This window comes from Vanessa tameamea, chromosome 12, assembly GCF_037043105.1.
Source record: "Vanessa tameamea isolate UH-Manoa-2023 chromosome 12, ilVanTame1 primary haplotype, whole genome shotgun sequence".
Taxonomy (NCBI): domain Eukaryota; kingdom Metazoa; phylum Arthropoda; class Insecta; order Lepidoptera; family Nymphalidae; genus Vanessa; species Vanessa tameamea.
Genome location: NC_087320.1, coordinates 3,919,302 through 3,947,278, shown reverse-complemented (window position 1 = coordinate 3,947,278; position 27,977 = coordinate 3,919,302). Strand labels below are relative to the sequence as shown.

Sequence of the window (27,977 nt, the reverse complement as noted above, 5' to 3'; positions counted from 1 at the left end):
TTTGATATGGATATTATTTGAGTCCCAGGGAAGTTCAGACATTTTTTTTTAATTCACTCCTCGAGGTTGAAAATGTCGGTTGACGGTTTGTGTGCTATAAGTAATGTACCAAAAATATCGCTCGGATAGAGCCGCAGGTTCAGCTAGTTATATACAAAAGTACAATATTTAGAGTCATCATGAGACATTTTAATAACATCACACGATGTCTGTAGGTATGTTCGGTATTGGACGGGTGTCGAAAGGGCAAGTTCAGCGTTTGACAAGGGGCGACAGTTTGACTAATGGCGCTGAACGCTTACTTCCAATGCAACATTGTTTGGAATTAGGAAACTTTTAACGTTAAATTAAATATACTAATACTGACATTATTGAGGTTGTAATACACTTTTATATCAATTTTGTTCTTTGATATCGCTCTAGACATATAACATATAAAAAATTGTATCTACAAGTTTTATTTTATGATACATAAATATTTACACCTATATTTGTTTAGCTTTACAAAATATAGAAAATGTTCTGTATGAGCATTAAAACAAAGTATGAAACGAATATTTACAATTTTAGCTTAATAATAATAATATATATATATACTAATTACAAAACATATGCGATTTAACGTGAGGGTCGTTTAGTCGTTGGTCTAATGACTATTCACAAAATATTTCTATGAATTACTTTTCTTGCTACCATTAGTATTCACTCCGAAATTTTCCTAGATGGCATTGCTTACAACCATGTGTCTCTGAAAATATGTAACGGTGTGATCTGGTCGTTCACTATCTCCACTGGTATCAAATTGCCATCCCATCAGATACAGAGAGATCAAGAGATTACGTACGAGTACGTAATTATGTTTGCGCTACCTGTGCAGTTGGTTAATCTTCGTTGGAATTAGCTGCTGTGACTGAAACTAGTCAGAAGAACATCATCATTATAGAACGTAGAACACGCGTCCATAAGGTGGCTTATTGTGAGTTTTGTAATGGTGTTAGCCTTCGTCGCCTTGGCAGCGTTAATAGTTGGGAGCCGAATACTCAGACAGTTTAAATAAGTAGAGAGTGGGACGAAAATCTTAAGATTGTCTTCCGTGAGATTTAACCTCAACTTTGAACGTTGTCTTAAAGGAGGAGATTCTTTTTCAGCGAAGATGTAACTGCGTGTAATATCATCTATTAGTTTAGGATATGCATGTGTCGCCTGTTTTAACTTTTGTACATATGTGCACGCTTGGGCGACCACTGAATACGTTTGAACTAGAAAAAACTTTTTCACAATATCGTGTTGGCAATTCTTCGAGTCGATTTTTGATGAACAGGAGAGGGAGAGAAATAGAGATTTGAGGTACTCCGACACATGTTGGATATGTTAGGTAGTAAGTATTAACATTACGCTGCGATCATAAGGTCATCAGTCCTATGATTTAAATCGCAGAAAAGATTCATTTATGAATATTTTTTAAACCGACTTCTCGAGCGCCAGGAAATTTCGTGGAGAAAATGTGAATGTTTCCGATAAAAAATAAATTGCGAGTATAATATACGATTGTATATATAAAGTTTTGCCTTTTTAGTATTAATTTTTATTAGCACATCGATTTTTCTAACGATTTAACAATCTCACGTTTGATATAGATGAGGAAACCAGATAATTATAAAAAAAACGAAAAGCACCAAAACAGTGTAGAAAACTTAATAAATAATGTAAGTTTTTTTTTAAATAAATGTTTGTTTGTTGTTTTTTAAATAAATGTCGTTTTTTTTAAATAATTTATAAAAATCCTGTGTGTTTTTCACGATTCAATTTCATCCTATTTTTAAAGACAATAAAGGTTATGGCAACCATTCAACAGGATCCAAAATAAATTTTGGTTGTTATACACTTATATACATACAAATTGTTTATGATTAATGTTATTAAGAGTACTTATTTCAATTTGATACATGTTATGACAGTTAATATATTTGTCTCGAGATTATAATTTAGGCTCCAAACCCATTAAAAACATTGTAGAAATCATAATAGGCGATGCAATACCTATAGTAATCTGGGTACGATTGAGTCGAGATGGCCCAGTGGTTAGAATGCGTTGAGCAAATAGGCCATCTGATAGTAAGAGGTCACCATCGCCCATAGACACTGACGCCGTAAGAAAGAATAAAACATTCCTCAAGACCCCAATACGGAACCAACCACACGCCACCAGCTAAGGTGTCATGTCCCATTTAGCTGAAGTTATACTAGCTCACTCAATTCTTAAAATCGAAATAGGTACAATGATAATGAGACTTGTAGTTTGGCGGGAGAATAGGGTATCTTATGAGTGAGTGATACCCACCCAACGGTCTTGTGCAGAACATGGTCTGCGTAGTTGGCTGATCTCGTTCAAGATTGACCACTGTACGTGGTAAAATATATAAATTACTTGTCTATTTTTGACATAATGAATTTTTACTTTGTATATTACAAAAAGAGACCTTTGTATGAATGTTATCTCTCGAATTACCTCGCATTTTAGGGGTTGGTCATCAGGTTTTACGTATAAAAAAGTAGCCTATGTCGTTCCTTGAGATTCAAGCTTGCTTCATACCAAAATTCATTAAATCTGTCTGTAATTTGGTCTAAGAATAGATATATATATTAAGGGTTTGTTTTGTAGGGACAATCTTAATAGCAAATCATTCTTACAAAAGTTCTATAAAATGCTCTACATTAATAGTAGAAAGCTCAAATTCATTTTAGCGCCATCTATCGAACAACATGGAGTTACCTAGTTTAAGTAACGTCACATCAAAGTACGCCACCACGCGGCGCCAGCGTCGTATTTAAATTAAAGAGTAAGTACCTATTGAATGAGTAATGAAATGAAAAACATACAAGTAAATACTTGAAAAATAAGTTAAATACTCACTGAATGATTGATAAAAATAGACGAAATAAAATAATTAATTTTATAGGTTTGTTCAATGTTAGATTGAAAAAGTTCTATAGAAATTTGATCCTTATACATTTTTTAAATAAAGTGTTAAATATCGCAACAAACGCTTTTGTCATACCAGCAGAAGTAATAAAAAAAACTGAAACTGAAAATATTAACAAAGACTAAATATATAATATAAATCTATTTACTTTTTTTCTTAATTAATACTTAGTTGTCTACATCCTATCATTAATTAAAATTATTGAGTTTTTAAGGTAAATTCATAATATCTTTGTAATCATTATTAGGTAACTATTTTAAAAGTTCTTTTTTAGATTTATGTATATAGACGAAGATTATAAATATTTCTATAAACGCTTGCAAATACGAACAATGTATAACTTTGTATAAGTATATGTATATCAACACTAGATTTAAATTTGTTTAAGTGTCACAGAAGTATCGTTTTTGATTAGTTTAATATTCATATTGACAAATGATTTTTTGCCAAAATTTCATCAAGACTTAGTAGGCACAAGCATTATAAATTGGTAAGCTGTGCGAAACAATTGAAATTTAGGATTTAAATTGCATATTTACACGAAAATCAAAGGGTCTCAGTTTTTATTAAATATAGCCAATTCAAATAGGTACATTGATCAAATGAAATTTAAAAAAATACCTACAGTAAAACTTACCTTAAAAATGTTGTCCATAATCGATGATAATGTGCTTTAAATCAGATCACGTTTTATAAAAAATCAAAGGAAGAAAATTTTATCAATCGTAAAGTTTTCTGCTATAAAACTCACGAACTTCTCCAACACATTCGCACCCCTCTTATCCTAACTAATTTCGACCAATCACAAGCAGTCATTTCACGCAAAGGGCCGCGCCCACAGCCGCTGCAATACGCATGCTTCTGATGCAGCGCAATGACAGTGCACCGTCTGTCTCACTCACTCCTATAAGGGGATTAAGTGTGTGACAGTGACAACAAGTATATTTTCCAGCACAATTACATGCAAATTTTTATTCAATTGCAAATCAAGTGTTGAATTAAGTAATTATGTATTATCTTATGGATCGTAGTCGCTTTGAGATTCGTATACATTTGAAATAATAACAATCGTGTCACGATACCTAAAGTTTTCCTTAATATTTCCTATTTAGTTTCTCAAACTAAATGTAATGTATACAAAAATAAAATAAATATATACCTATTAAAAAAAAACATACAAAATTTTAGAAGTTGAAAACCCAGTCTTCATAAGGAATATAATTTAAAGCTCTTATTTGATCAGATCTTATTATCTCTTTCAGATACTACACATATTCAAAAGTACTTAGTTGTACAAATATCTTACCTAAACTTAGATAATTAAAAAGTAAATTATGTAATAGAAAACAAAGACATTTTTAATCTATTTTTATTCTTAAAAAATGTATAAATTATTATATAGGTACAGTTGAAAAAAATTGATCATCTTGTTTCTATTAATAATACCCATTTAACAACTATTAAAGCTTAATCATATTTTGTATAGGTCAGCTTACCGCTTTATTATTAATAATGCAATAAAAACAAGCTGACTATTCATACCTTCCTTTTCAGTACTTTATATTGAACTAAATAACCGTTGAAAACAAAAACCACTTTTATTTATATTTAGAACTAATGCAGACAAATAAGACAACAGCTTTAAGTATGTGACTATTTTAAAAGTAAGTATAAGATAAAATTATTATTATTAAATTATTATTTTTGCGATTCAACGAGTCATGATTTGTACCGTAACGATTTTTAATTCTCATTTGTATATAGTGAAGGCCTTATTATGTCAATAATATGTAAACAGTTACTTTATTTTGGTCAAATTAAATCATAGCACCTAATCAAATGTTTTGTTCAGTTTTCAAATATAAATTTAATCAATAATAATATTTATTGTAATTGGTCCCTTGATAAGATACTTCGTTACACATGAAGCTATTTTTTCTATTAGTATTACACGTGTCATTTGTAAAGTATACCAATCTAATTAGATCTAACATCTAAATCTTGACAATATTTTCAGTCATATTAGATTACTATATATATAGGATTATGTAAACTAATTTAAAAGATCTTATAAGGAAATTATCTAGTTTGACAGTTCAATGAAACATTATACCTAAAACGTATCAGAGAAATCATATCTGAACAACCCGACAAAAAGCATTAAAAAATGACCCAAGATAATTAAATACCAATAAACGATTTTTAAATCAACAATCGTCTCTCCCTATCATTCTAGTGGTAACAGAAAGGGACGTCTTCATTACCCTAAGTCGTAAATAACGCCGAGACAAGTCACCGTTTGAGTTATGTGTTAGAACATGTGCATGTTTTGTCGTGTGGTTTATTAAGTTGTAATAAATTTTATACCCGCGGGACGGTGTCCCGGGAACGAGGTGAGACAATATCAAAGGACTTGTCATATATTGGTTATTTATAACTATTTTATTACAAGCTATAATATTAATTAAAATATATATAAACATAGTTTTGGAAATAAAACTTTCATTTGGCAACAACTTTGAACCACAAGAACTTATTTGGAACCTACCATTACTGCCTACCTATATCATTTTGTTATTAGCATCATATAGATAACAAGAATTCCAGATTAAGATTTAGAAAAAAAAATTAAATTGAATTGCGAGATTTTTGCCATACAAAGTTATTTTGTAAAGAGAAATAAAAGTTATGACAAGCTGAACTCAAATTTGAATTTGTAAGCTTACTCTCATTGCGCTCATAGAAGTTTCACATCAAAAACAATTGTATAAATTGCATCTAATACATATAACAATAATATACACTTACTGCATTTCATTCAGCGCATATTAATCAAGGAATTAATGGATTCTGGTAATGTAGAAACTATCGCATGATTTACAACTGAATACCTTCGTAATAATATAATTTATATAAAGGTATATTCAAGATGAAATTATAATTTTAAATTTATAAGTATGAACATATATACAGATATTTATGGTAAAGATACGTTCATAAATATATGGTTTACATATTCTGATATTTTCATAACAATTGATTGGCAATTACAATTATATTAAATTCCGCAGTGAGATCATACACATTCCTACTTGTAATACGTAGGTGTATGTATCTATTTATGTCTTTGGCAATTAGTCTATCTTAAAAATGTTACGTCTATATCTTTAGCAAAACTCAATTCATATTTTATACATTATATCCGAACAATTTACCTGAAAAGCCATAATTTGACGAATGTAGGATTAGAGTGTATTAATTTTCCACTGTGAAACTTAAAATCCTTAAATACCTACATTTTTTTCAAACAGTACAATATGAAACACAAATCTTGGCAGATACTAATTGTTATTTGAAAAAAAAAATAAACTTATAGATTACATTTGTGTAATAACAAATAAAATATAATTAAATATTCAGATAAATAAATTTATAACATTACTAATTATTATTAAAACTATTTCAGACATAAAAATATATAATTTCAAATACAAACAACAGTTTTAATTCATATATTTATTAATTTTATTGTTAATTAAATAACAAAGTTTAATTTAGTGGAAGGTTATTTGGTTTATAGAGCCTATATTTTAGTTTTTAGATTATACAACTGGATTTGGTTATTGTTGAATTATTAAAGTATATTCTGGTTATTATGAATAGTTTTATTGTAATCGTCAGATTATAAACCCGATATTATATACGACGGATATCTCAGGAAATTAAAGAGTTGTTGGCAAACAATCAAATTATCCGCAATTTCCCGTAAAACGACGGCTAAGATTGTTAATGAAAAACGCGATTGTTTTTCGTTTAAGTTTTTGACTTGTCAATGGTCCACGCATTTAAACCACGGATACTACAACCAATATATTGTATCCACATCTTCACAGCCTATTTTAATGCAAATTCTTATTAATCGTAAAACAATCATCTTGATTATAAAATATAATGATAAATTTCCATTGATGTTGTTATGACAGAGGAAATAGAAAATTTGTCACTTGTCTAGACGGTCAGCGTTTACACTCCAAAAACTATTCACAAATAAACTTGTTTAGACTTGTCTCTTTTAGGTAAATAGGTTATATCTATTAATATATTATTTAAAAACTTAAATAAAATCCCATCACATAATATATTTTATTTTAATTATTGATATTAAGTTATCATTGACATTTTTAAGAAGTACTACTTAACGATGAAATATATTTAATGAAATATTTGCACACAAGATTACAAATACTATTAGTGTTTAGGAAATAAGATAAACTTAAATTTTTTAGAACTTTTACACATCTAACAAACTGTAAAGAACATTTAATATAGAGCAAAATATATCTAATAGCCTTATGTTATATACTTACATAGAAAAAGTAGCATCGTATAGAAAACAAAAAAAAAACAAAAACAGTATAAGTAATACATTTCATACTTAATATAATAATAATATACAAATAAAACAAATAATACCACAACCAAACAATCGTCTCATACGATCATTATTACATAGTACCTACGCTCCTGTTATATTTTATTATTCGGGCTATATATCCAACTACGTAATTTACCTCCGAATACCTATAGCCCGAATTATACAAGTGTAAACTATTCACAAAAACACACCCAACTTGAAAACATATCCAGTTATTCGTATATTATTATAACATGCACTTCAATATTTTATTTGTTATTTTAAATACAATACAAAATACACCATCACAATTAATCACTATGCCACCGGCTTTCCTGGATCTAGTGCCGTTTAATTACCACAACGTAATCCTTCACATTGTCTTAGCGTGCATAAAAATAGACACATGTACATGTACATGTCATTTATTATGAGTAGCGGTTGGCAATTTTTATGCCTCACTCTTGTCACTCCCGTCACTGATGCATGGAGTGTGTCCGTCCGTTCCGACTTAGATTGAGCACTTGTAGGATATTTTAATACAGTTTTTATCATGTAAATAATTTTAAAACTATTATGACAACATACTTTGACGAGGACCTCGCTTAGTGTTCGTGTCTGATTTTTTCGATACGAGATTCGTTTAATCAGTACAAAAATATTTGTTTTATATTTAATAGCAAGTTTTATACATCTCAATAAATGAAATATAACTGCACAATCAATCATGCTCTATCGATATAGTTTAATAATAATATATTAAATAAATTAAATTAAACCACTCACTGAAACGCAATCGTATCGATCACTAATCCATAAGAAATAAAAAAACGTCAACACATTAAAACAAATACGAAACAGCGTTGTAATAAACGCTCAAGCGGAGCATAGAGCTAGCGTGAGCGGGCATGTAGCCAGGTGCGCCCCGCCCCACCCCGCCCGCTTCGCTCAGCTCACCTCGGCGCGCTGCACTCGACGCTCGAACGCCGGGAAAACACCAACGGTTTTCCGCCGCGACAACACGTAACTTTCGGAAACCTTTGACTCATACTTGCGTCTTCGAATACGAGAGCCGTTTTATTAGTGTGAAGTGACGATACATTGTGGGATGTTTGTGATTTTTGTGCGTTTTAAAGTTTGACAACGCTGACTTTGAAACTAATTAGAGTAAGTATTTTTATTTCAGTTCAATATTAATTATTAAACTGATTTTGTATTAAATAAATACTTGTCAATTGATCAAAGCGTATCGCAAATAATCTTCTAGGACGGCATGGACTTAAAATGTCAGCTACACGAGCTTAAAAGTTTAAACTAGAGCTTATATCGTCGACCATGAAGGCAATTAAATTGTAATATGTATTAATAAGAATATTAATTTTATTTTTCAAATTGACGAACAATTAATATCATTTTGCAATTGTAATACTAATTGATTTTAGGTTCGAATAATCACAATATTTGTGAGACTGTTTTGAATTAATATTTATAAAATGAAATAGTGAAATTGAATTATTTTTTTATGAATTTCGAATAAGTTCAATAAACAGGAAAATTAAATGTTATATTGTTTATTAAATTATTATATTATAACTTTATAGATTTATCTTATAAAACAAAGATTTATATATTATGCAACAATATAAATTATAAACGTCAGCTTAAGGCGCGAATTGACTAAAATATTCCACTTTGTAATAACAATAAGAACTAATAAAACAGCGGTTAACTAAAATTATAGACATTCCAAATCGCCTCATCAAAGGATGTCGAGGTTAAGCCACTAAGAAAAAGTAAAAAAAAAAAAACATACGAATCGTTCGGCCCATTTAATGTGGACCGGACGGGAGTGACAAAAATCTAAACTGAAATAACCTAACACATGTTGTCTGGGTGTCACACGAGAACAAGGGGATTAAAGCCGAATAGAAATTATATTGGAAATATCAAATAAGTAAACATATTTTTAATCTTGAAAATAAAAATATAAAAGAGTATTCGCAGTATTATAAAATTCATCGGCAGTCTAAATAATATAAGAATTGATACTCCTTTTTTAAATTCGTATATTCGAATAAAGATTAACTTTAAAAATCGAATAATTTCTAATCAAATAAGTATTTATAAAAATAATCTTTATTTGATATGTCGATTCATTGACTATTACTTTAATATGTACATATTTATTGACCAAAATCACAAGTACAGATTTAAGAAAAACATGTTTCTTAAGATTTAATTTTATCTTGTGAAACGACGATTCGAAAGTAAGCTTACTTTATTTAGCTTACCTTATTGTATTCAATTTTATTTTTATTAAATAGTAAGCTACAAGTTATTTGTAATATTTAACTAAAAGTATTAATGTTGCATGGGACATAATGTTTAATGTTAAAGTAATTATAAAACGGTCATCGAATATAAATTATACATAGAGCAACTTTCTGTGTAACATTCAAACAATATTTCATGTTGCAATAGCATTTAAAATTAATTATCTTTATAATATTGAAAATCATAACAATATTATGACTAGACGTTCAATAATATATCACACTTGCAATTCCTTGACTTTGAAACAAATAGAAGACGATGACAACGTTCATAAATAAATAGAGCCAAGGAACAAATTTACAAGTGCATTAAAGTGAAAATATTATGATATTAATACGAAACAATTATTCATTTAAATAATAACTCATTTCAGCCCGTCTTCAATGAATAATAAATCTTGCGGAGTTAAAAAAAAATCGAAACACGCTCCACATAAGATGCAGCGTGAAAAATCTGCCAAATGCACAAAATTACGACGCATTTCGGCAAAATTCGCACATTTGTCATTCGTTTCGCGTACGCGACAAATAAATCGAATACACAATGACTGCTAATTTGCTCATAAAGATGTATGCACCGAGCGGAGTTCATAAATCGGCAGAAGTCACATTCGGCCTACCGCTTACACCCATAAACCTCTGTGGACACTTTTATAGCCCTACCACGTGGCGGAACTGAGATTTTTTCCTCATGTCACTTGACATGTGCACTCCGCTTTAAAATGTCTTATATTAATTTATTGTTTAGTAATAGACCCCCTAAGAATGCCAATTTCTTAATAAAACGTTTGTAGTTTTGCTAAATTTCAAGCAAATACGTTTATAGATTCAGAGCAAGCTTATTAGTATTAAGCACAAATAAACAACATGAACTCGTGTGTGCGTTTCGTTGTTGTAGTTAAAATTATTGTTGTATAATATTTCCATTATTATGTTATGATTTACAATAAGCTTAAGATGTGTATGTACATACAAAACATCAATTATACAATAATAAGTTCGGCACAATTACTACTTGACAATATTAAGCTTTTCAAAAATACAAAATGTATAATTTAAGATTGCTATCTGATACGGACAATATACATTCATCACTAGTAACAAGACGTCGTACTTGACCAACTAATGTGTTTCATTCTATCACAGGTCCATCAATCAAGCTCCACTCTACGAGGACAATTGAGACGTACCGCGAACATCTGTAGCACTTAACATGTCCAACTAGACAATTCAGTGTCCGACTAAGAATGACAATCTTCGAGTAAACTTCAGGGAAAAGATAAAAAACAATCTGTTACCAATGAACGACCTAAATTATAACGCAGGAATGAGTTCCTACCAATTTGTGAATTCCCTCGCATCTTGCTACGGGAATCAGGTCCCGGGACGTACGGGGACCCCTGTAGAGCAATCTGGCCATCCAGGGCTTCCTACGCCCGGCGCAGATTACTACAATCCAAACGCTACAGCGTCATATCCAAACACATGTTATTCTCCGCCTCAAGTCGGGCATCATTATCCTCAACACCCTTACGCGACACCAGCAGCCGGGGCTCACATGCAGCCTCAGGCTATGATCGATTACACGCAACTACACCCACAAAGACTAGGCAGTGCAGCCAGTCATATGCATCAACATTCAAATCCAAGCCCTGGTGCGCTGTCACCTAATCTAATGTCTACACCACCTAGCCAAGCTGCTAGTGCAAGTTGCAAATTCGCTGACTCGACTTCCACGACTGGAGTTGCATCCCCACAAGACCTCTCCACTTCGTCGGGCCCTGGACGAACGTCACCGGGCTTTGGGAGTGTTGGTCAGAATTCAGGTGGAACGACTAGTACGAAACTAGGTCTTACTACACCCATTGCTTCTCCAGTGGAACATAAGGCGAATATAAACCAAAATATTTCAAGCCCCGCCTCAAGTACATCCAGCAATGAAAGCAACGAAGCTAATAACTCGAGTTCAAGTAATACGAAGAATACAAAGTCTGCTTCCAATACGCAGGCGAATCCTCCGCAAATTTATCCATGGATGAAACGTGTTCATCTAGGGCAAAGTAAGTAGATTTTTTCAAAACACTTTACTAGTTTTAAGCTATAACGGTTGTCAACGAGGATTTATTAGTTTATTGACTACGGAAACAATTAATGATGTTAATATCCCGATTCATTCTTTTTTACTGGTGGCGTGAAATCATTAATGGTTCTGTTTCCTCTTTTGATCAGCGTGACCACGCCTCCGTTAAATCCATCCAACACTCGTGTCTAACAAGAAACTATTCATCAATTAGTAGTCAAAGTGGAGACAAAATAAATTATATATCTGTTTATAAAACATTAGCATGCATTAATGTTGGATCAATATGGCGCGCTGATGGATGATGTCCATAATAAGGCATAATGGCTTTGTTGGCGGGCGCTTACAAGTGAACATCCGAAGATTTTTTTCTTTCTAATGACGGGGAAAGCGCGTCGTCACTGTGATATGTGATTTGACGGATCCTTCTGGTATTGAGCGAGAACTAGGTTATTTTATTTAATCGGCTTTAAATTATGCTTGTCTAACAAGAAAGCGATATATTTTAAATATCTTTAGTTAGGTATTAGTTGATTAATATAAAGGACATGTTTATAAATATAGCCCAATAAGCTTGAAGAAATAATTTAAAAAATAGAACACAAAGGAATACGGTAACAGGTCACGCAATCAAATTAACGTCGTAATTAACTGCACTAAGTACAAAAACGCTTTGAGTTTAGCTTTTAATTAATATAAAGTAAATATATCTAGTGTGACATAGCAGCGTATATTAGAATAGATAATTCAGAATGAAAATAGCGGAATCAAATCATCAATGTATTCGCGAATGATGTTGGTCTAATCAAATTAATCCTTTAAAAGAGAGATCTATGTCTAGCACTGGGAGATTTATAAGCTGTAACTTCATATCGATCATACAACTTGTAATAAGAAACTTCTATAATTAATATAAATATTTCAATCTTAATCGTATGACCTAAATAAAGACCGCATAGCGTCATATCACATAGCACGTTTTAAATTGACTTGACACATATGTACGAGTAGGTAAATGTTTTAAATGTTCATGTCACAAAAAATACAAGAGCAGATGTTCCGAATTCTCTTGAATAATTGTATTGTATTCTTACGTTATTCGTTTAGACGACCTTGCGAAAAAATTCCTCTAATTTGTTTTTAATTGACAAGATACAAATTATAGTAAGAGTTGTCAAAATATTTTGATACAAGAATTAAAAATATATTTTAAATATACATAGTTACGGGTATTTTAAAAATGATTTTGCTAAGTTCTTTGTAATTTCTTTGTAAGCTTACGTAATAACTGCCTGTATCTAACATTGTCTGCCGCTGTAATTTTACTTTGAATAATCTAAGTTATTATGTAATAAGATTATTGAAATATAGCCACTATATATGTTACAGACAAATTTATTAACATTTGGACAAATTAAATTGGAATAAATAGTTTTTGATGACATTAATTATTAGATAGTTTGGTATGCAAATAAGGGTCGCAGTGCTGCCATGTTTAAGCGTAATAATTTAAGTGTTGCCAACACGAGTATGCGTGCCGTGCTTGAATTTCAATAGTTTTGCGATAGATAAGTATATTAAAAGCAACTCGAGGCACTATTATTGTACTTATAAACAAAATACTGTACTTCATATCATAGTAATTTATATTTGATTTAAGTAACCCACTTCCTGAAGTAAATTCCCTAAATTTCTATTTGGAATAAATTCTGAACACATCTGTATAATTCTAAAATTATTATTGTAAATGTTAGAGAAACTTAAACTTCCTTGAATAAGTGACAATATACACTCCTCATACATTATCTGCTGAGCAAAGTTTTCTCTTTTTTGGAATAGGACCTAATTCTATCACGCCGGTTCATTGCGATTTACTACATCTCAATATTTCTCACGACAAATGTCGATTTCCATGCGTTCATACTTTCACCGCTGAGCACGAGATGAATAGAAAAATAACTTAAACGCAAATTAATCACCTGGAAATACGTTGGCACTAACACAGTTATAAATACATCTTAGGTCTTAAATAGTAAAAAGATTAATAACTAATTCTACGAAAGAAGTTTTACTATCCTTAATATTACATGAAGTCATACAAATATTCGAAACTCGAAGGTTTTGTTACTTAATCACGCTCGAACGGTTAGACGGATACATATAAAATTATAGAACTCGATTATGTCGTAAAACAGGATATAAGACCTTTTTCTACTATTTCGAGATAAAAAGGGTAAATTTTTATTTGCCTCTACTGAAATGGACGAGCATCAGTCCTTTATATAATAACTAAAGAAAAAACCTAAGTAAGTGTGTAACAATATAACAAACACTGTTTTTATTTCGCTCATAATTTTTATATCACAATGTATGAGTATGTGCGTGATTTGTTTGTTTGTAAATAAAAAGAAATAACAAAAAACACTCACGAACCAGTATTTTCTTAGGCAATTAAAAATTAATGTGAAATACAATCAACTCCTTCATATTTAATGTAACATATTTTAACATGAAAGCGATACAATTTTAGTCCTTATATTTGAAGGAGCAAGAACGATAATCGCATTAGATATTACTCAAAGGTTTAAAATAAGGTAAATAAAAATAGAACTAAACGCTTTTTTGTCAAATTAATGACACCATGAATATTATACGCTTTTATCGAACCGCGTTATCGCAAAAAGTGCGTTTAAATTCCGAGAAACTATCGAAACGTATGTATTTATGTAAAGATATTACTTCAAGTACTATTTACTGATCTCAATGCAGTTTAAGTAATTATAGAGTATAATAAATGATTAGATGTTAATCGATGTAGATTGCGATCGGTATTTCAAAACGCCGAGACATAAAATTATAGTTAGTTATTCAAAAGTACTGAATTAATTCGAGTAAAATTCAACTGAATGTCGTTAATATGATTAGTCGCAATTTATTATATCATTCTTGATAAGCGCGTGAATTATTTTAAATTACATAATAACCTTTAATTATTATGAAGGTGATTTTATTGTTTAATTAATGTTTTTCACACATAAACAGAAAATATAGTATCAGTTTAAAGGAATTGTTTTGCTTCTTGTTTATACTAAAATGAAAAAGGTAAAACAATAGATTTATTTATATTCTTTTATAGTGTTAAATTAATTTAAAGAAAAAATATCTTGATTTTTGTTGCATTAATCTTAATCCGTCTTAATTGATTTATAATCTCAATTTTAATTACAAGCAAATTGAAATGAGATTTAATTTATAATTTTTGTTTTAAGACTGTTGTGTACATATGGGAAATGTACATATAATGTTTATAAAATTTGTTTCATTATATTTACAACATGCATTTTAAGTTTTGAACGATCGTGGAGACCGTTATCAACGGGACTAGTCAACTGCGCCGAAGATATTAATAATGATGTACAAGCGCTTGAAAACATATTTACATTGATAATTCTCTCATATATTCTTAAAATCCAAACAACCTCCCACAAATTTTTAAAACATTATTGTATTGGATATTAAAGACATAAAATACATAACAATAACTATACCTAAGTGTCTTACCAAGTCTACATCACGACTGGTATAAACCAAGATAAAAGATAATGTAATGAAACAGCAACCTCCCCTATATTTACTATACATAGATAAGCCTTGGGATAAGCGTTAAGATAAAATGACTACAAGCGTTCTAGACCTCAGGCCCTTACTAACCGGTCACTACCGCGGCGAGCACCAAAGCATTAAAAAAACTAACAAAACTTGACTGGTTAAAATACATATACATGCAAAGGGTAAATATAAATAAAATTCTAAAAGTTGAATGGTCAGGAATAAATAAAAGCAAGGGATTAGTGAGGCGGCTGTGGTTGGTCGAATCGGCAGCTATGGCGGCGATGACGTTGCAAAACCTTGCGAAACTTGGGACCTGACATGCCCATTATAATTTTATGTATAAAAGTCATATGTAGTGGCCAATTTTAAAAAGGTCATATGTTTTACGAATTTTTATTTGTTTTACATCGTACCGTCGTAAAGTAAAATGCAAAAAATTGTGTTAGATACTTTGAAGAAAATTATTTGTGGATTATTTTTATGTGCCATACACAAAAAAAAACTAATATTATGAGTATGAAAATATGTACATTTGCTAAAAAGCGTGAAGTAATTTGATGTATTATTTATTAATTTATAAAATTTGAAACAGTGAATTCTATTCGTAATATACTTAATTACTTTTGTGAATCGATTAAAAAGTATAGGTATAATTTACCTTTAATAACATTCTCGGTGAGAATATTAAATAGCGCAAATAGTATATCGCGAGACGGAATCTATAAATTATACGTATTTACTTCAACCTGAGGAAACTTATCATAATTTTAAGCACGATTTAGCTCCAAGTACCTGGATAGAAAATACATACCTTAATATATCATTAAATAATTATAAAATACATTCACTCGCTTAGTATTCACGTAAAACCGTAGAAACTATTACGTACTAAATCATTTTAAATACAAGGCATAATTGCACTTGCTGCATTTAACATAAAGTTCATAATGCAATAAATTGAATATATATAGCCAGTATCAGGATTCAAGTAAGCCCTTCGACTCCCTTAGGACTTTCCAACTTCAATTATTGATGGCAACTTTAGCCGCTATAAAATATAAAGGGAAACCGTTATTTTTCATGATGTTTACTTTTAAATAACACGTAGCTTCAGTTGAACACCTTTGGTGAAAACATGTAATTTAGTGTCAATTTTTATAACTAACCTGTAACATATGCATTTTATATGACTTGCATTTATAATTTTACTGTAATCATATTTAAGAAACAAGGCGGTTACTCACGCAACTGCGAAAGGCAGGTGTAATGTCATAATTTTTTTTTAAATTTAATAATACCTTACAATAAATAATTTGCTATTATTTTATTAAATAGACGGTGCTTGGCATTATTTACACGTAGTATCGATCGATTATTATTTTTTCCTCTAATTACTGTCTAAAGTTATATTAAACTCGTAATTATTTCACGGTTCCGATACTTGTATACAACTAATATCAAGTTATTAATGTTATAAATTTAAAATTGTAATAATATACAATAAATGTAAATACCATATAGTTAATATTTCAACAAGTTTTTATAAAATAACTAAGTATAATATCAAATAATATCTTATAATATCATCAAAAAATGTTTATACTTAATAAGCAAGGCAACAATATTAATATAAGTATTGTATTGTATATTAAATACTAACAAATTGTTGATTAGTATTTTATACATTACGTTCTCTTTAATACGGTTACTCTAAGGTAGTATTTATTTATATATATGTGTGTGTGTGCTCTCCAATACTTGCGAGATAGACGAAACAGTATGTGCACTTTCGACACAACTAAAATAAAAAAAAGCTAAATTATAATTTCATTACATAACCTTACGTACATAGATACGTTTAAAATTTACACAGCAAATAATATTCGAAAAAAAAAAATCTCTGATCGTCTCTTACCACAGTCAAAAATAGTGTTCTCAAAAAGGCAATTACGATATAAATTCAAAAACAAACAATTGTTACCTCATGTTATTAATAATAATAATTTATAATTAATTAATCGTTAGTTTGAACACAGATTACTGTTAGATAAGCTGTCAGATGCTATCTGTATTGTCGTTGTATATCTACCTACTCAAACCTTGAACAATTACAATACTGTCATCAATTATAATTTAAGTAAATGTCTCTTAAACTCTACAAATAACACATTTAAAAAAATGTTGACATAATTTCTGTTTTGATTTCTTTCAATCCGATTTTAATCAATAACGCTCATGTAATGAAAATACATTATATTAACGGATATTTATATCACCTACGTTATATCAGTGTTTAAAATATTTTTTTTATTATTATATTGGTGGATGGATATATTGTATCGTAATGTAATAATATATTGTATGATATAGGTAGATGTAGGCCCAGATATATTAACCATTCTTTTCATCGCCAATGCAACACCAACATTAGGAACTAAGATGTTTTGCCCTTGTGCCTGTAGTTAAACTAGCTTACTCACCCTTCAGACCGGAACACAATAATACTAAGTATTGCTGTTTGGTTGTAGAATATGTGATGAATGGGTGGTACCTACCCAGATAGGCTTGCACGAAGTCCTTCCACCAAGTAAAGAATACGTATTAAATAGTTGAATCGGTATGAGCTAAAATCATGTATAATACTGAACATAAACGCAGTCTTATGAGAATGATAATGTTCTCCTGATTTTGAATACGACGCCGAACTCAACAGAGGCCTCTCAGCTGTTTTAGAAGATATTACAGGGCACAAGTTGTTGCACAAGAGGTGCATTCTCTTCTCTCAGTAGTATAATCCTAGGGGATAGCGATCCAGCACGACCGAAGAAACTACAGACCTAAAAACTTTGGATGATACCCGAGGTATGGAAGTTTCAACTTCCATACTCTGGGCTGCTACTGAGAGAGAATTCTCTTATTATTACTGGTTAGGTTCTCGAGATTCACAACCTAATAAGCTAGACAATATACGAACTAGACAATTAAAATATCGATGTATATATATTTTTCATATCCGAAGTTTAGTTGAAATCCTTATTTATAATCACAAAAACGAATAAAGCGCCGTTGAAATTCAAACCCAAGAAATCATTGTGACCCTTGGGCCTTATTGATAAATTATTGTATTATATGACAATATAACTCGTAAAACTTTGATATTTGCTTAATCTAAGCGATAATTTGCGATATCTAAGCACCAAAGCGAAATGAATGTTTTATGTAGATACATATATCGTGAGAGGTTCCCATTTACAATCACAAACTCTATCTAGTTTTAAGTATACCTTCTAGATTTCATCAATAAGATAAATAAATACCAACTACTTCAAATACCAAATCCAGTTATTCTGCCAATATTTTGTATCCGTGTTTCGATTTGAAGGATAGTTGATAAGGCATTAGCGGTCTGAGTAACGTCTAATGTTTCTTAAAGGGCAATAGTTTCTTTAAGGTATTTAGTTTTACTTTCCGTCATAAAACAAATATGCACTACCTTTCCCATCTTTTCAAAAATCAATAAAGTAATATATAGTAACTAAATACTTTACAAGTTTTTGTACAATTTTATTTAACAAATAAATAGTTTACCAAGAAATTATAATCAATATATTTAAATTATAATTACCTTTAAAATAATACAATACGATAAATTTTGAGTACGAGAAGCGTGCGGGATCCCTTATTAATATTACTATTAACAAAATACAGAAAGTTATATTTAATTAAAATTTACAACATGTATAATGAAAGCCGTGTTCGCGTTTTAATTTCATTTCAATAACCCGTGTCGACGCACAGACACTGATTAAGTTCCCCATAAGGGCTCGCTTATAAACGTATACATACATATACATATATTTATACATATATGCGCAAACGCAATATCGCGTACTCGGAATTAGCATAGGCATCCTACATCGTTCCTCAAGCGACCGGTTCAGACACTCTGAGTTATGAATTTTGAATATTTATAATTATTATCTGTTTTATATACAATTATCTATTTGTTTTAGCTGGTACTTGTATCGTTTAATGAAAACTATAATTTTCATTATGAAATGATTAATTTTAATACATTCATAGTATACATCTATGTCAATGACATTTATAAATAAATTTCAAGCGAACGAAACTGTTTGGTTTAATTAATGATTTTTGTTGAAAAAACTTTTTCTTTCAATTTGGAAAATGTCTATTTTTATTTACAGATATAAACTTGATTACTTTAACTGAACACAAATATGATTTCATAACAATTCATAGACGATTCTATATAGGTAGTTCTAATTTTAATAAAATGTTAATGCTAACGTAATATGAGAACATATTATATACAATTTTTTACTAAAATGTTATGCTCTCAGCATTTTTTACTAAATATTTCGAAATAATCTCAAGATCTTATGCATTTGAAAAAAATGTAAAGTCATATTTATACGACTCTTAAAATAATAAAAAGCTTTAAAACACATGGGAAAATGTTTAGAGCGATGTCACCCAACGCCCATACATTAAGATCCGCTACATTGATAGTGTAAATTAGCCAGAACCGTGCAATGTGTGTAAGAATCTGAGTCGGCTGCAGTGGAGATGTTCTCGTTGCAAAGGTCATGATAGTAATTTTAACACTGGTTGTAGCGTCTATTTAAATATATGAAAATATCTTAATACATCTTCCTACGAATTACATGTGATACTAATGTTACAGGGTTGTATGTACATGATGTCTGCTAAGCGATTAACAGCCTTACATATAAACGTTGATGAGCGAGTGTTTAGTTAAAGATTGACTTTTCTCTTTTTATCATTGTTGATTTAACATTTGAAAGAACAGGACACATAGCTTTGTTTAAACAACAAACCCTTTTAAACAAATTTAGTAATAGTCAATATTGTAAATGATTGAATTTATACTTAATAGAAGGAATTCGATAATTTAATAGCTTTTAGCTTTAATATAAAAGAAACGGTATATTGGTCATTCTGGCATTTTCAAATACCTTACAGGCAGAAAACTGTATTCTTGTCGTAGGGCTGGATGGTCATAATGTTGTTTCGAAATTAATCTTAAGGACATAATCAAACTTAACTCACAAATCATTTTCTACCTATCTCCTGTATTCACATTCGCTAGAACAGCTTGGAAAATTTCGTGCCCTGGTGAAGTGTCTCCCTCAAGCACAGCTTGTCATAGACAATGGGATTTAAACTGTGTTAAACTTACCCACGAGTTACTACTGTGCCTCAAATTCGGTCCTTGCCCTCAAATACTCAAGCTCCGCAAATAATTACTTTTATCCAACGAGTATGAATTTGGGTGGTTATCACATACTAAAAGTCATAAAAGATTTTAAAAAACTAGTCCATACTTTTAATGACACAAGAGCTGGTGCTGACTTAGCTCAAAGGCCTTACCATTCAGGTAATAAGGTCCTATTCTCGGTACAATGCAACAGAACAATCTTTTGGACGGCGTGTTCTTATTATAATTTGTATATCAGGTATTATTTAATTTAGTTTTTTATTATTTTTCATTTCATATTTTTTAGTCCTCAAAATTAAAACTTACAAACAGTATTCGGTTAAAGATGGTCTAAAATAATATACTTATATAAGATACCAACTCAAGGGATATTTTTTTAAAAAATTATAAAAGCTCTCATGGTTAACAAAAACTTTATCTTACATCTCACTGTCATGCGAATAAAATCACACCTTTTTCGTTATGTTTTTGTTCAATCAATTGATTTTTAATCTATTTTATAAATAAAAACATTACAAGCAAAGAAAGTTTATATTTATAGACTTAGCAAAATAAAAACAGCCCCCTTTTTTGAGTTGACTAAGATTTAAAAGAGTGATAAAATGTCAGTACACAAATTATATTATTATCCAGAAAAATGTCACACTACTCTTAACCAATAAGTTTCCGCTCTTAAGTCAATAACCGCTATTCCAAAAAAAAATTGTAGAAAGTACACACGCTTCTGATACGACTGTGACATCTTCATTGAATATATAAAAAAAAAACCGAAATAATACAGTTATTGCTGTCAAACTTGATATAATAGTAACACTGCAATTGTTTTCAAGTCCATAAATATCTCTTAACAAAGAATTTGCGGTTTAGTCAAAAGCTGAACTGTCTGATAAAGTTTTTTTTCATCTTGAAACCGCCTTTCCTGCGGCGATTCGATGCCTATAAATATTAATACAATCAAATGTTTTGACGTGGACCTTTTTTAAGCTTTTATCTTCTTTCGCTTATTTTTTTGTAAGGATCGATTTCGTTTTTATTTCGTGTTAATTTGGGCAACGAAGTCAGTCTTTTAACAGATCGTAAAGTACAGTCTCAGGGCGCGGCGCCAGGTGCGTATCGGGGGTTTGGCAAGTTATTCAAGGGATATTATTAAAATTGCAAGAAACGCGATAACTTCTTTGAATATTTTATTTTTACGTTATTATTAATTTTTCATAACAATTTTTACACAAGCCATGTTTAATTCCATCGGTATAAATTATAACCTTATAAATATTTATCACATATTTACCTGTGGCATTTTGAATAAACCATTAAATATAAAGGCCGCGGCGTTTAAGTCTTTAAAACAATCGTAACATATTTACAGATGTCTAGATATCAGCACTAATATTTAGATGACAATTTAAAACTAAGCATCGGGTTACAAACCCTAGGACGCATTTTAAATTATTTATATTTATGAGCTCAGATTATTTCAAATTAGCATAACGGCGATTACTCACACTATATCATTAATTCTTAAATAAAAACATAAATCTCTACGCCGACTCTAAAGACTGTAGAACAAACACCCACAATTTTAACAATGATACAATCAAAACTAGACTTTAGCATGTAAGGAATAAGTGTGACGTAAGCTTATTTTATCATTGCAGGTTCGGTTTCGACAAGATCTGATCAAAGTATCTAAAATGGTCACAGTTAGTGGGTTAACCACTTTAAATTGTCATCTGTCTGATTTATTTCTGTGTCTTTTGCGGTCAACATATTTTTGTGTGCGTCCTGTCTTTAATTTCGAATTTCTTTCTCGTTCCGTCTTGTTTTCGTTTTGAACGAAGTTATCTTAAACTGTAACAGTTCAAGCATATTTTGCACTTATATAGGTTACGTATTAGACATATTTTGGCCACCGCCTATTTACAATTTCGCCAGGGGCGTATTCAGTCAAACGCTCGTAAACTATAATCATTTGCGGACCATAAATAATTGCGTAGTCCGGACCAGCTTTTTGTCGGTCGCGATGCGCCCGCGCAGGTAATATAGTCATAAATTTCCATAACCGCCACTCGATCTTATCAAACACGATTTTAATTTGATTTCGGAACCACACGTGTTGAGGTCGTTTCTTCACGAGTTACGATGGTAGGTATAACTAATAAACATACGCTTTAGTAGCACATAATAAATTTATGAAAATATCGCATAAAACATCGTTATGGTTGTTTTATACTAATTTTATAGCTGTTTTTATTGATTTTAAATGACTATTAAAATATTTTCACTTTATTATAAATTGATGTATATCGTTGTTGAATAATCTTTGAGTAGCATTTAAAAATTCTTCCTTTGACTTATTGGTTCTATTTCGTAATCAAATTCAAACCGAACGTCACAATGACCTTACCATATAAGCCATTAAATCATCATTCGCTTCTCTATATTCACAAAAAGTATATTACTCTTAAGAGTGAGTAGTAATCGATTAAAGGTCGAAGATCATTCAAACATTAGCCTAATTCACACGATATTAAAAGTGCACCACGATTTATTGTCAAATGTAATCAATAACAGCGAGAATCGAATCGTTTTGTAATGACATGTCGTAATAAAATACATCACGCCTTTTAAACTATAATGTGCGACAGACTATATATCATTTGGATAACGATAGCACAACGATAATCGCTATTAATATAAAATAGTTTTTACATAAATGTTTTTGTGACTGTAAAACAATGGTAGCGTTAATGTATTTTGAATCGCGTGCTTGATATATAACCATCATTCAGTAAATGGCTTACAAATAGAACAGCTAGAAAACAATGTGTTTAATAAGAATAATTTTATTATAATTTTTTTTTTTTTTTTTTTAAATTAAAGTGTGAAATTAAAATAAAATTATCAAACGATAACGAATAAATTGTCAAATTCGAATTTCGAATACCAAAATCTTTTATTATTGTAATCGAATAAAACTTCATACATCATATTAATCGTTAAAAAGTCCGATTCTTACATTGATACACACTGGCCACTGGCCCAAAATAAGTACTGAGCGCTTACGAAACGACGATTTACAACCCACAGTGCCTATTATCTAGTATCAGACTATAATCCATTTATCACCGCTTTTGTTTACGATCCTCGCGTATCATCGACTATTAATTATAATGCGTTTTTCACTTTCGAACTTTGACGTGCTCGCTGTGTGACAGACCGCAGATAAGAATGTTAATGTTATTTGATACCGTCTGTACCTAATACCATAACAATGCAATGAAAATAACAATTTATTTCAAGGTGTTAAGATCCGTTTTGAGTTTTCGCTGCTACTATAAAAGGATAATTGATTTTGAATTGTACGAAGTCGAGTTAAAGTCGACTGTTGAGTTTTCAGAAATAACTTTGGAACACCTTAAAAGCAGAATCGAGAATTTTGATGAATGCGGTTATAATTGTTTCTGTATTGATTATGCCATTGATAAATATTTCTACTATTGCTCGTTTTATTAATGACGTGGAAACGGAAGAGCTGGGCGATGCCCTAAAGACACGAACGTCACAATTAATATCGGAGCTGTCAAAACAGCTGTCATCAGCCCTGTACGTCTGCTTTACAGCTTGATGTAATTAAATTCGTCATATTAATTTACTTTCAACGTATTCAATGTCTTCTGTGTTTGAACCGTGACCGTAACTTTTTATCATATTTAAGCAATATTGTTAACGAAACTTTGACAAGTAGGTTAGTGTGCGATATTATTTTAATGACATTTATATAATAAATTATTGTTTCTAAAACTTTTATATTTTACATACTGTTACTGTTATTCACTTCTTATTCTTTCTGAATCTTTTTTACGTATACTTATAAAGTAAATGATATATGATTTTTGTTTTACAAAAATCCTATCAAAAATATATTATTTTGTCTCTCAACGAGCAAATAGCGAAGAAAATCAATAGCACCCTTAGTTCAATTTCTCTAAAATTAACGGCACCGTATAAACCAGCGACGCAACGAACCGAACTGGAATTTAAATAGTCTGAAGACGACTTTAGCGCCGCAGTGTCGATCAACTGGAATCCCTCGATAGTCAACTACACTGGACAATGTAAATTCAAACTTAATTCAATAATTATACAGTTTAAAATCTACTAAAACTGTTTTAATGATAAGATTTGCATTATGTAGCACAAAAAATATAACATTTTATAAAATTATAACATTACAACTAATTTTACACTTTATTTTTATTTGATGCTTTTCGATAAAGAAAATATTTTCATCAGTTTTTTAACTAATGATCTGTTCATAGTCAAATTCATATCCTTAAGAAACCTGCATGTTTTGAGATCTACAAGAATCAGCTATCTAAAGAATCATAACATAAGTTTTAGTTACGTCAAGCATAGGTACTGACCGTCAAGAAGGGAACATACTTTTGTCCACCAGTAGGACATTGATATGTATGGTATGTCTTCTTATCTAATCTTCTAATATTTCCAAGTATTCACCTTAAAATAATTATGAATACGAAGTAAATTTCTACAACATTGACAACCTTCACCCATTCCCCTTTGAACATGTAGGCGCATCGACGCAAGACCAAAATTGCTATATTGGAAAAGCCCACACGTTTCTTAGACATTCCTGCGAAAGGTCAGGAGTCAGGATAGGGCTCGACAGCATGTGACGGAGGTCGACATGCCCACTTCATTAATTCCTGAACGTTTGATCAATATTATTTGAACTGTAACAGCTATAGAGCAATTTCCTTAACTTGAACTTTCAAGAGACGGAGGACAGACTTGATAAAATTTTCGGACGTATCCCATAGAAGCCAATTTAACGAAATTCCATAAACTACCAATATGAAGTACGATCTCAAATTTTACGGAAATATGAGTTATTTAATGTACCAAACACAACGATAAATATACACATTAAACTAAAACTGTCTACTTAATAGATGTTAATTCAAAGTTGTAAACAAAGGAATCGACAGCGCAATTGTGGAGTTACAAGTCTACAACTACCCCGCGGTGGGGCGAACCGCCTTCTACGAAACAAAACGACAGATATTAATGGTTATATGGAAAAAATATTGTTGCGTTTGCTTTCCCCGGCTTTTAAAGCGCAATAAACAATGTGCAATTAAAACGCCAATATCAGATTGATGGTTTGATTAATAGTTGTTTAGTTTGTAATTAGAATTTGTGAGCGGTTTCCTGCTTTATACTAAAATATGAAAAGTAAGTTATCCTGACGCATTTCTTATCAAAGACTTTCAAATTTTGAAAAATGTCTTACTAATTATTAGTGCCTATTGGTATCTTTTATATACGATCCTCTAACTGTATTTTTTCAACACTACACACGAGAAAGAGAAAATTATATTTTGATAACTTTCCTTGAAGAGCGCAAGTAAAAAACTTGTTCATTCTGAAGAAAAAGCAATTGAATATTCTGAATTAAAAGTAGGTACGCCTATATTGCGTGTCAATATTTTTTGCTCAATATAAAAACACAGAACAAACAAATTCTCATATTAGTATTAGATTTGACATTTTAATTGATTGTGAATAACAATTGTTTTGGCCTAGTTTATTAAAATTGTATGTTATGTTAAGTATCTTAGTAATTTTTACAATACAATTTTAAATGAGAGGTATATTTCAAAAAATAATTATTTTACTTAGCTATTTTAATATAGTTTATAATCGGGATACTGGAAAAATCAAAATTTAGTAAAAATTTAATTGGTAACAATTTTAAAAAGCTTCAGTTAGCCTGAAGCTTTTTAATCAAAAATGTTAAGGAACAAAAGGTATTATTAATAAGGCACAAATGCTATAAGACGTGTAATATCTTTGAAAATTTCATTTCAAATTCAATGTATTATAAAACAATTCGAGCCAGATTCGAATTCGAGACCAAATATTGTATACCTACAATCCGTTGGAGAATAACGGCTTCATTGAAACTAAGCTGTACTATAGTCTATATTATATCTAGATATGCATGTTTCCACAAAGCGCTCAGCAACCCAATTAAAATGGCGGCGGTAGCTTGTCATATTGTAATTGGTTAATTATTATCATGGAATGGGAGGGGCGGCCTTGTTCTATCTAGCTCCAGGTAGTGGAGGATAAGGCTTTAATAAAGCCTGTGCATAATTCTGTATCTTTAATTATCATTTTATAGTGTGTAAACTTCGATAATATGGCTAATTTATACGATCAAAAAAGTGTTATAATAATTTTTTTATAAGAGAACGCTTTATCAATTATTTTTTTAATATTCTACGTATTAATATGATTCTATATGAGATTATATTACTTCCATACCTACATTTCACGACGAGTAAAATGTAGCGAAACACGTTATGTACGATAGTTTTGTTTTTTCATGTAATTACGAAGCTAATTATCTCTGCTTATATATAGTATAATTTATTAAACAATAATTATGATAATGTTAATGTAAGGAAAGCTTAAAAAGCGAAGGCAATCATTTTTAGCAGTAAATAAAAAACCGTCGATTTAAATTATACTTAGCCTTACAGTGTTTTCTGGCAGAGCTAATTAAAGCAATCTTGTCACACAAGGCGGATATATTGAGGATTTTTTATTAAACTCACCTCACTCACTAAAAAAAAAAAAAAAGCGTGCTGTTAATACTTGTTAACTTCCAGGCAGGAGACATAACATACATATATAATTGTATTTAATTAACGTGACTGTATTTTTAGATGTTGAAAAAGAGTAACTAAAATCAAAATCAAATCAAAATACTCTTTATTGTACACCAGTAAACATAAAGTTGAATCATATTTAAGAAAGATGCACAGGAGGCGGCCTTATCGCTAAACAGAGATCTCTTCTAACTACTAGACTACTATACTATACTAGACTACTAGATCTCTTCTAACTTCTAAGAACTAAATACAACATTAAAGTGCAAGATAATATTGTTTCAACATAGTTTTATATGAAGCAAGTGATTGTGCACGTCTTACTTCAACAGGAAGAGAGTTCCACAGACGAAAAGTCTGACCAGTAAAGGAATTTGTACAGAATGAAGTCGAATGAGGAGGATTTTTTAAAAGTAAATTATCTTTAGAACGAAGCGTTCGATTATGAGTAGTACATAAAAATTTAAAATTCTCCTTTAAATAGAGCGGATTTGAAGGATGAAAAAGAATTGAGTAAAGAAGATGGAGAATATGAGTATTCCTGCGATAGCGAATTGGGAGCCACTTGAGCTTTTTGCGAAAGTCGGAGATGT

General features: G+C 30.5%; 1 protein-coding gene across 1 annotated transcript in view; it reads left to right on the top strand.

Annotated features, from left to right (window-relative positions):
• Positions 1 to 8,382: 8,382 nt before the first annotated feature.
• The window catches only part of LOC113393047 (homeotic protein Sex combs reduced-like), a 36,697-nt gene continuing 17,102 nt past the window's right edge, over positions 8,383 to 27,977 (top strand). Inside the window, exons 1-2 of the mRNA XM_026629740.2 lie at positions 8,383 to 8,565; positions 10,878 to 11,791. Coding sequence (XP_026485525.1) covers positions 11,032 to 11,791 — 760 coding nt within the window. The 5' untranslated portion in view covers positions 8,383 to 8,565; positions 10,878 to 11,031. The remainder of the gene's footprint in view (positions 8,566 to 10,877; positions 11,792 to 27,977) is intronic.